The sequence below is a fragment of the Triticum dicoccoides genome, chromosome 4B (assembly GCF_002162155.2).
Source record: "Triticum dicoccoides isolate Atlit2015 ecotype Zavitan chromosome 4B, WEW_v2.0, whole genome shotgun sequence".
NCBI lineage: Eukaryota > Viridiplantae > Streptophyta > Magnoliopsida > Poales > Poaceae > Triticum > Triticum dicoccoides.
The window spans coordinates 58,741,168-58,751,091 of NC_041387.1; the positions used below are offsets into that span (position 1 = coordinate 58,741,168).

Here is a 9,924-nt window from a genome sequence, read left to right on the forward strand (position 1 = left end):
CAAGCGATAAGGCACCGGGTCCGGATGGCTTTACCGGGGCCTTCTTCAAATCTTGTTGAACCATAATTAAGGTTGATGTCATGCTGGCTATAAACCGGTTCTCAAATCTCCATGCCTCCCATTTGCACTGGCTGAACACTGCGGATGTCGCCCTTATTCCGAAAAAGGATGGTGCTGAAGACATCTCTGACTTTCGCCCCATTAGTCTGATTCATGCCATCGCGAAGATCATCGCCAAAGTCATGTCCAACCGTTTGGCTCCCCACATGAATGACCTTGTTTCCCAAGCTCAAAGCGCCTTCATCAAAAGAAGATGTATCCATGATAACTTTATGTACGTTCGCAACCTGGCTCGACGCTTTCACCGCAAAAATACCCCGGCTCTGCTCTTCATGCTTGATATCAAAAAGGCATTCGACTCGGTCAGATGGGACTTCCTCCTCGACTTGCTGAACCACCTGGGCTTCCTACCTCGCTTTCGAGGCTGGGTCTCGGCCCTCCTGTCTACTGCTTCGTCGAGGGTTCTTCTCAATGGTGTTCCTGGATGCCCAATATCACAAGGTTGTGGCTTCAGACAGGGGGACCCCCTCTCCCCCCTCCTCTTTGTGCTTGCAATTGACCCTCTGCATCATATCCTTCAAAAGGCCACTGAGCAAGGCAAGTTACACCCTCTTGATGGAAATGCGATGGTTATCCGTGCCTCCTTATACGCGGACGATGTTGCGGTCTTTCTTGCGCCAATTAAATCTGAGGTCAATTTTTTTGCGGAAACCCTTGCCTGTTTCGGTGAGGTCACTGTCCTGATCACAAACTGCTCTAAAAGCATGGTTGCCCCCATCAGATGTGATCACTTGGACCTTGATGATATTCTGCATTCCTTCTCGGCTAACCGATCTACCTTCCCGATGAAGTATCTTGGATTGCCTTTGTCGGTCGAGAGGTTGAATAGGATTCACTTCCAGCCCCTGGAGGACAAGATTGCGTCCAAGCTTTCTCCATGGTTGGGCATGCCAATGGCTTCTCCGGGAAGGGCTGTGCTGGTCAAGTCTGTCATCACGGCCATTGCCATTTATTATATGACAGCGTTAAACCTTCCAATTGAGGTTCTGGAAAAGATTGATTCTCTTCGGCGTGCTTTCCTTTGGGCTGGTTGTGACAAGGTCACCGGTGGCAAATGCAAGATCAACTGGGAATAGGTCTGCAAGTCCAAGGTCCATGGGGGGCTAGGTATCCTAAATATGAGGAAGTTTGCATCCGCGCTTCGTATCTGATGGCTTTGGGCAGAATGGTTGGATCCGGTGAAGCCGTGGGTTCGCTTGGGTAACCCCTGCGATGAGAATGATAAAAACATTTTTGCTGCTTCCACCAAGGTGTTGCTTGGCAACGGTATTCGTGCTTCCTTCTGGGAGTCTGCTTGGCTAGATGGCATGAGACCCAAAGACATTTCCCCGAAGATTTTTGACCTATCAAAAAGAAGGGGATGTTCGGTTCAGAAGGCTTTGGATAATAACTTCTGGGTCTCTCAAGTCAAAACAGACGGGATCACCTCCGCTACACACCTGACCGAGTTCGTCAACCTTTGGGAGAAATTATCTGTAGTGCAACTCAACTCCGACGTGGCTGATTCTATCTCTTGGAAGCTTTCTAATGATGGTTCTTACTCCGCGTCCTCGGTCTACAAGGTCCAGTTCCTGGGCTTAGTTGACTCCAACATGCAACAGTTGGTATGGAAGTTCTGGGCTCCCCCCAAATGCAAATTCTTTGCTTGGCTTGTGATCAATAATAGGATATGGACGGCCGACAGGCTCCAACGCCGTGGATGGCCTAACTGTGATCGCTGCCCCCTCTGCAAGCAAGTTCAGGAAACCGCGGCTCACCTCCTTTTCCAATGCCGCTACACGGTTCGAGTTTGGGAAATGATCAAATCTTAGCTTGGCTTGGTTGATGTGAACCCTACAGCTTGGGTGACGGTCCATTCGGTGAAAGCCTGGTGGAACCTCATTGACTCCAACGCATCGCAGTCTCGATTGGCGATGATGTCTCTTATTATGTTGAGCTCATGGGAAATTTGGAACGAGAGGAATGCACGCGTCTTCCGTAACACCGCGGTGCCGGTTGGGGTTCTTGTTACAAGAATCAAAGATGTTTCAAAGTGTTGATGCCTTGCAGGGGCCAAATATTTGAGTACTGTAGTGCCACGAGAGTGATGTCTTTGTAATTCGGCCTTTGGCCAAAAACTCTAAACCTTCTTCTTAATCAATGAAAGTGGCAAATCTTTTGCCCAGTCTCAAAAAAAAAAAAAATCTTGACCGAAGCCTTGAGACGAGTAGGGCAGTAGAAGATATATATAGTGGAACTGACAAGAAGATCGTGTTTGTATTTCGGTCTTCTGTTTTGCAGACCTCTGCAGGCGGCAAGAAGATCGTCGGGGTGTTCTACCAGGCCAGCGAGTACGCCGACAAGAACCCCAACTTCGTCGGCTGCGTCGAGGGTGCCCTCGGCATACGCAGCTGGCTGGAATCCAATGGACATCACTACATCGTCACAGACGACAAGGAGGGATTGGACAGCGGTCAGTATCCAAGATCGTCCCAATTCCTCTCCTGTTTTTTTTAATTTCCTGTAATTTATTACACCCTCTCTTCCTAATTGTAGGAACAGAGGTGGTATTTGTTAACAACGGAAATAATTTGCTACCCATGGTGGTAGCTACGTACAACCCTAATTTTTATCTCTAATTATTTTGCTAAATTATTTTGGACTATGGAAATTAACTCTATAACAAGAATATCGTGAGTTTGGATCAGCCTGGCAAGCAAACATGTAATTATGCCAAAAAGGCAAGCAAAAAGACTAACAAAAGTGAGAAAAGGCTTTTTCTACACAACGAAAAGGCACTTGTGTAAAAAAGGTAATAAAAAAGACAAAGAGAAGTGATAAAAGGTCATTTCCATACAACAAAAATGCACTTGTGCCAATCCCATAAGAAACCGACACCTCATATATATATATTAAAAAAGGCACTTATGCCAAAGGGTGTGCAGCCGCCACCATGTGTGCGTAGCTATCACCATGCATAGGAAATCGCCTCTCGTTAACAATACTGTAAAGCAACTCCTGTGCTTCTTTATGTGAACAATTTATTAATCCCCCGGTCCAAAATAAGTGTCGTGATTTTAGCTTAAATTTAAACTAAAACCAGAACACTTATTTTGCATCGAAGGGAGTAATACATTGCACTATATATCAGACACAAATACCAAAATGCTAAACATAGTCTATAATGCTATGGTATATCCGATTGCTCTGGGTTTTTTTTTGCTGATGACGGCAAAAATAATTTTTGTTTGTTCCATGTGAAATGGTTAGATTTGCTCCTTATTTGCCTCAACAGCGTGTCTTATTTTTTATTTTTTGAATAAGCAGTCATGAGTGTTCTGAACCCTGAGTTAGTAAGATGAAATCAATATGATACTTATCTTCTTAGATGGTCTTATATCTCTGATTATTGTATCCGACTCTTGATGCCTGAATAAATGATTGATGTTCTTGTACCCAGAGCTGGAGAAACACATTGAAGACATGCATGTTCTGATAACCACCCCATTCCACCCAGCCTATGTTACTGCAGAGCGGATCAAGAAGGCAAAGAACCTCGAGTTGGTTCTCACAGCTGGGATTGGCTCAGACCATATTGATTTGCTCGCTGCTGCTGCTGCTCGTTTGACTGGCAGAGGTCACGGGAAGTAACACCGTGTCTGTGGCAGAAGATCAGCTGATGCGCATCTTGATTCTGCTCAGGAACTTCTTCCTGGCTATCAACAGGTTGTCCAAGGTGAATGGAATGTTGCAGGCATTGCCCACAGAGCTTATGATCTTGAGGGAAAGACCGTCGGAACTGTCGGGGCTGGTCGTATTGGCAGGCTCTTACTTCAACGCCTTAAGCCCTTCAACTGCAACCTGCTCTATCATGACAGAATTCAAATTAACCCGGAGCTTGAGAAAGAAATTGGGGCGATATTTGAAGAGGACCTGGATGTGATGCTTCCAAAGTGTGATGTCATTGTGATCAACACACCTCTTACTGAGAAGACTAGGTTTCCATTCATCACACTCGTTCTTTCACATTATTTTTTACCACTTCCGTTCCATAACTGTTGTTGTGGTTTGAGCTAAAACCACAACAATAATTATGGAGCAGATGGAGTAATATAAATTTCTCTAAATTTTGTTTGGTCCTTTCTTCAGAGGCATGTTCAATAAAGAAAAGATTGCGAAGATGAAGAAAGGTGTAATCATCGTGAATAACGCTCGGGGAGCAATCATGGATACCCAGGCAGTTGCTGATGCTTGCTCCAGTGGTTACATTGCTGGTACCATTCTTTCACATAATTAGTCTATCTTAAGCACCAATATTCTGTAGGATGTGTATCTAATTGTTCCTGTTGAGGTCTATGAAGCACATAATTTAATTTCAGTCTGTCAGGCTTTGTATTTATCTTGGGTAATATGGTAAAATTTGGAAATCAATATAACATAATGCAGTAACATAAGTAATTAACTATGCGAGTTCATAGTTAACTATTTCTTAGAGTTGACAAAAACAAAGTGTGATACATGCCTCTGTAAATTCTGTTCAATTATGTTTCTTGCCATGACACTTGTTTATTTGATAGTTTTTATTATTGTGTACTATTGAATTGTGTCAAATATTAGGAGAATGATGCAGTAGCTTATATTTCTATCTTGGGGATTATTTCCTTTTACTCAAAGTACTTTATTCCTGATTTTCAGGATATGGAGGTGATGTCTGGTTCCCCCAACCCGCACCCAAGGATCACCCATGGCGCTACATGCCTAATCACGCAATGACCCCTCACACCTCTGGGACTACAATTGATGCACAGGTCAGCTTCTGCTGTTTACATCTCAGCATAGTCCTTAGGGTGTATCATCATTAACTGCACTTGGTGTTCTGATACCCAACCGTATGCCTTAAAAAACTATGGACAAATTTTGATCACCGCACATCAATGTTATGGTAACTTTCTGATGTGGATGGCAATTGTTGCAGCTGAGGTACGCGTCTGGTGTGAAGGACATGTTGGATAGGTACTTCAAGGGCGAGGACTTCCCCACAGAGAACTACATCGTCAAGGAAGGCGAGCTCGCCGGCCAGTACAAGTAGTAACCCAACCCTCGGTGTTGCATGATAACATATCTGAAGCGAGGTGCAAGAGAAGAAACCATTGTGTTGTTGTATGAGTGTTTAAATAATGGATGTCTGGATTGCAACCATGGCAATGAATAAAAAAGCACCATAGGATGGCAACACATCATTATATAATAATGACATAAAGCATCATATTTAAATAGAAATTATAGCGGATGGAAAGTTGGTGATGACAGCGGCGAAGTTATTGTGGGAGGAGGGTTTCCCCTCTGGTCTTTCGCCGCCGTCGCTTCCGGAGGGCAGGAGCCCCTCTACGATTGGATCTCTCTCTGTTTTTTTTTTCTGTTTTGCGACCCTGTTTCTGGCCGAAAACCTTTTGTTATATTCCTACAGCTCCGTAAGTCCGATTGGACTGAAATTTTGAGGGGATTTTTATCCAGATATTAGCTTCCTTGTGACAGAAGGACACCCCCAACCGACCTTCGAGGTGGCCATAAGCTTGCTTGGTGCGCCCCAGGGTAGGGGCGCTGAGCTTGTGGGAACCTTGAGCATTATCTTGCGTTGATTCTTTTTTCTCAAAAATCACATATATTCAAAAAAAACTTCGTAAAATTTTATCGCGTTTGGACTTCATTTGATATGGATTTTCTGCAAAACAAACAAATATGCAACAAAGAGGAACTCGCATTGGGCACTAGATCAATACATTAGTTCAAGAAAATCATCTAATTTGTTCCCAAAAGTATGTGAAAGTTGTAGAATATTGGCATGAGACAATAAAAAAATTATAGATACGACGGAGACGAATCATCGCCACCGTCGGCGCAGACTGCTGCTGCTACAGCGGCTGGTCGTCCTCGTCGTTGGAGGAGATGACGATCTCCGCCTTCTTCGAGGAGCCGCCCGGCGATGAGGACGACGGCCCCGGAGTTCGAGGGCGGCGTCGCCACAATCCGATGGAGCCCATCCTGGAACTGTCGCCTGCCGTCGCAGGGGCCCACGACTTTCCCGTCGTCAGTGTTGTGGACGGAGATGGGAGGGGAGAGAGGAGGAGGAGGGGGGAAAATGTTTAGATTGCGAAGTGGACGGCGTCGGAGCGCTGCTTAAATAGTCGCGGCTAGGCCATGCGAAGGGCCGGTCAGCCGCTTTAATGTGGCGCAGCGGCTGGAGTTGGTTCCTCGGGAAGCTGCGTCTGCATTGAAGCGGCGGCTCCTGAGAGGCCGGGTCCGTCTGCGACGCCGTCCCATCCGGTCAAATCGCAAGTGTCAATGCCGGACGATGCATGCTTTGGGCCGGCATGAATATCACGCGGTAAGCGGGGCGTGCATCAGAAGGAAAGCTTGGGAGAGCCAGGACGGTCAGAGACGGGCTTGGCAGCGGTCTAGACGTCCGCAAAGCCCTCTAGCTTTGTCTCTAGTTTACTTGAGAAAGTACGTCCGGACCATCATGCGGACCGATACAGACCCATGTTGAATGGCTATATCATGGTACTGACAGCGCGGTTCGAACGTATGCGGATGATTTGAAGGTCGTCGTTGGAAATGCCCGAGATTTTTCAGCAGCGGAGGAAGGGTTGCACCAATTCTCATTGAAGCGGTGGACGAGGGGTCGGGGTGTGAAAGCGCGGGAAGGTGGGAGAGCTATGGCACTAGAGAATCGTACAGTGGTAGATGTGCGTGTGGGCTGCGATGGATGCAGAGCTATTTCATCAACCATCGTAGGTCGAATTCATTGCAAAGCTATTTCATCAACCATTGGGTGCAGAATGGATGGAAACGATAGTTGATGACGTCCGCCTGAGTGTAGAACGACTGTTTTGATCCAGAAGCCCGCATTAGAATATTATATCAGATCAATAGCGCAACGGCATTGAGTTTGTCCCCTTTTACATCCTTCCTTGATGGTGCTGGTGCAGTAAAGTTTTTTCTGTTTTTAGGCTTCAGAAAAAAAGGTTTAATAATTAGGAGCCCATGAACTTCTTCTTGTCGATGTTTGGCTTGGAGACGACGGAGCCGTCGTTGCCGGCGAGCGCCTTGTACTTGTCCTTCCTGGTGAAGCTGGTGCACTCATAGGACAAGGTGGAGGCGATGAGCCTCTGGATGTAGTTGGCCACCTCGTGGCTGGTCTTGCCGCCCTTGCAGGTGAGGTCGTGGGGCAGTTTGTTGAGGAAGGTGACGACGTAGCCGGGGCTCGGGTTCATGAAGAAGTAGAAGGGGTCGAGCCCCTTCCACCCTCGCGCCGTGGTGCCGTGGAACATGCTCATCTGGTTCTCCATGGCCACCGGCACGATCTCGTCGGTGAGCTCGGCGAAGAGCGCGGAGAAGCGCAGCAGGAAGGGCTCCCGGCAGGTGGTGCCCTCGGGGCAGATCACCAGGTCCCCCTCCTTGAGCAGGCGCCGGATCATTGCCGCGTCCGCCGCCCGGTCGCGCGTCAGCCGCACCGTGCGGATCGGCGACAGCATCTCCGACAGCCGCGATACCTGCGCAACATACCGTTGCCCATCAGCACGTGTGACCAATGGAGTACTCTGTGTCGTAGCTGCTGTGCTGTACAGAGGTTGAATATGTACGGCTACGGCGTACGTACCGAGTAGGTGACGGCGGTGATCGGCCGGCCGAGGGCGGTGGAGAGGAAGATGGGGTCCAGGAGGGTGCGGTGGGAGCAGATGAAGAGCACGCCGGTCTGGCCGGTCTCGAGGCTGGCCGGCGGGGGCGGGTTGCCCTTGACGGTGACGCGCACGCCGAGCGCGGTGAAGGCGTGGTACACCATGCGCATCGGCAGGAGCGAGCCGGCGGCGATGCGGAGGCAGGAGAGCACGAAGCCGATGGGGATCCAGAGCAAGGTGAGCAGCGCGAGCGCCGGCGACGGCTTCTGCACGATCCGGCCGTCGTGGAAGATGACCGGCTTGGGCAGGTCCTCCCTTGGCACGGGCTTGAGCTTGGGCGTCGGGGGCACCACGTACCCCTCCTTGCAGAGCCGCATGAAGGGGTAGTCCGTCTTCCTGTCGCCGAGGCCGACCTCCGGCGCGGCGTCGCCGAACGCCTGGCGGAGCGCGGCGGCCTTGTTGTCGCCGACGAGCACGCCGGGGGAGCGGACGAGGCCGGTGGCCCTGCCGCGCCAGACGACGAGCTCCGTGCCGAGCACGACGTGGGCGCCGATGTAGTCCTTGAGGAAGGCCTCCACCATGATCCTGGGGTTGGCGGTGAGCACGCAGCGGCGGCCGCAGGCGGAGAAGACGCGCCACGACTCCGGGTGGAGGTCGGAGCAGTAGAACTTGGGCAGCACGGCGCGCGCCACGGCCTCGACGTCGTCCACCTTGGCGCCGGCCATGGAGGCGAAGATGAGCACCTGGATCCCCGCGGACTCGGACACGACGTAGTAGAGCAGGCCCGCGAGCGGCGCGAGCACGAGCAGCAGCAGGAGGCGGAGCACGCCGCCGGTCTCGAACGCCATGTGCGCGAAGTAGGGGAAGGAGCTCCGGCCGCACAGCAGCGTGCCGTCCAGATCGGCCACCACCGTGTCCCCGCTCCGGCCCGCCGACGCGCACTTGTCCACCGTCGGGAACGGCGACGCCGTCATCGTCGTCGTGGTCGTGCCCGCCATCGGTCCCAACCAACCTGGTCTCTCCCGGCACACAAGCTGCAATGCAGAGTACGCTCGCACAAACAAGGCTACAATGTGTGCTTCCTGTGTCGAACTCTGCATGAGAGTCCCGCACTTTTCCGTGGCCGGTTATATACAGGAACCGGGGCGAGCGCGAACACAACAGACCAAAAACGAATTGTTTACAACGCGTGCGTGCGGGCGTATAGAAGAAATCGCGGAGAGAAGATTACAAGGAGAGGCGCAAGTACATCCGGTACGTCGTCGTTAGGTGTTGTCAACTTGGCAACGCTCCAAGAACCGGGCTCTTCGGATGCGCCGTTGCGGCCTTGTTTTACACGCTCCCAGGGCTTTGGCGCTGCCGCCAGTAAAGCGAAGCGGGCGAAAACAATTCGGGGCAGTGAGTTCTCCTTCTTGTTCTCTTTCTTTTGATTGGGATGGAGTTCTTGTTCGCCCGGACGAAGGCGACAGGTAGTTTATTTGACGATGGCGGTGCGCGGTACGAAAGCGCCATTTAGAGCCCGGGCCACAGGTTGGTACGCGGCTGGCTCGCTTGCGAGGTTGGGCCTCCTGGTCGATCCTACCACCTCGGTCGATATTCGAGGCGTATTATTGTGGAGGGAAGGAAAAACAGCGTGTGTGCGCCCCCACATCGGTGCCTCTTGGGCACGGGAGGCGGGCATTGATGGGCACATAATTGTTCCATTTTTAGGGGGTGGGCACAGGATTGAGGCGGTGTGGCGTAACCTCCCGTGCATGGTCTTGTCGCGTTGACGCGCGCCCAATGGAGCCAGGCTCCTGCAGCGCTTCAGAACGGAACATGGCTTGGCACACGCGGCGCAGCTCTTGAGCTTGGCTTGCCACACGCGGCGCTGCTCTTCTTTGCGCCAGTGTCATACCAGAAATACTTTGTTCTCCGAAAGGGAACCGAGAAATACGTTTGCCCAACAGTCATCTACAGTTGACTGATTGGTGCAAGCAATTTTCGTGAGCGGTAATTAACGTAGTAGTAAATGCTAGCTTTTCCGATCGGCACGCGGTGCGGCTTGCAGGCGTAGGTGTACGGGAAGGGAGCTGGTTTGGGGTATAAGATGCTCTATCCATCCTATCCATGGACAGTGTGCGCAGACCACTGCACTGCACAGACA

The 9,924-nt window shown here is 50.6% G+C and overlaps 1 protein-coding gene and 1 pseudogene across 1 annotated transcript; one reads left to right on the plus strand and one right to left on the minus strand.

Annotated features, from left to right (window-relative positions):
* The first annotated feature begins 824 nt into the window (after positions 1 to 824).
* Positions 825 to 5,188, plus strand: LOC119292505 (annotated as a pseudogene).
* Positions 5,189 to 7,006: 1,818 nt separating this feature from the next.
* LOC119293339 (glycerol-3-phosphate acyltransferase RAM2-like) lies at positions 7,007 to 9,109 on the minus strand. Its single transcript, XM_037571845.1, has 2 exons — positions 7,760 to 9,109; positions 7,007 to 7,652 (listed from the first exon to the last, which is right to left on the minus strand). Exons 1-2 carry the CDS (start codon positions 8,876 to 8,878, stop codon positions 7,134 to 7,136), a joined length of 1,638 nt encoding a protein of 545 aa, XP_037427742.1. The 5' UTR covers positions 8,879 to 9,109; the 3' UTR covers positions 7,007 to 7,133.
* Between the last annotated feature and the right edge of the window lie 815 nt (positions 9,110 to 9,924).

Bases quoted from the DNA above. Each gene is read 5' to 3' on its own strand.
- LOC119293339 (XM_037571845.1), bottom strand. From the start codon at position 8,878: ATGCAGAGTTCGACACAGGAAGCACACATTGTAGCCTTGTTTGTGCGA. The intron at 7,653-7,759 runs GTACGTACGCCG...TATGTTGCGCAG, and splicing joins TCACCGCCGTCACCTACTCG to GTATCGCGGCTGTCGGAGAT.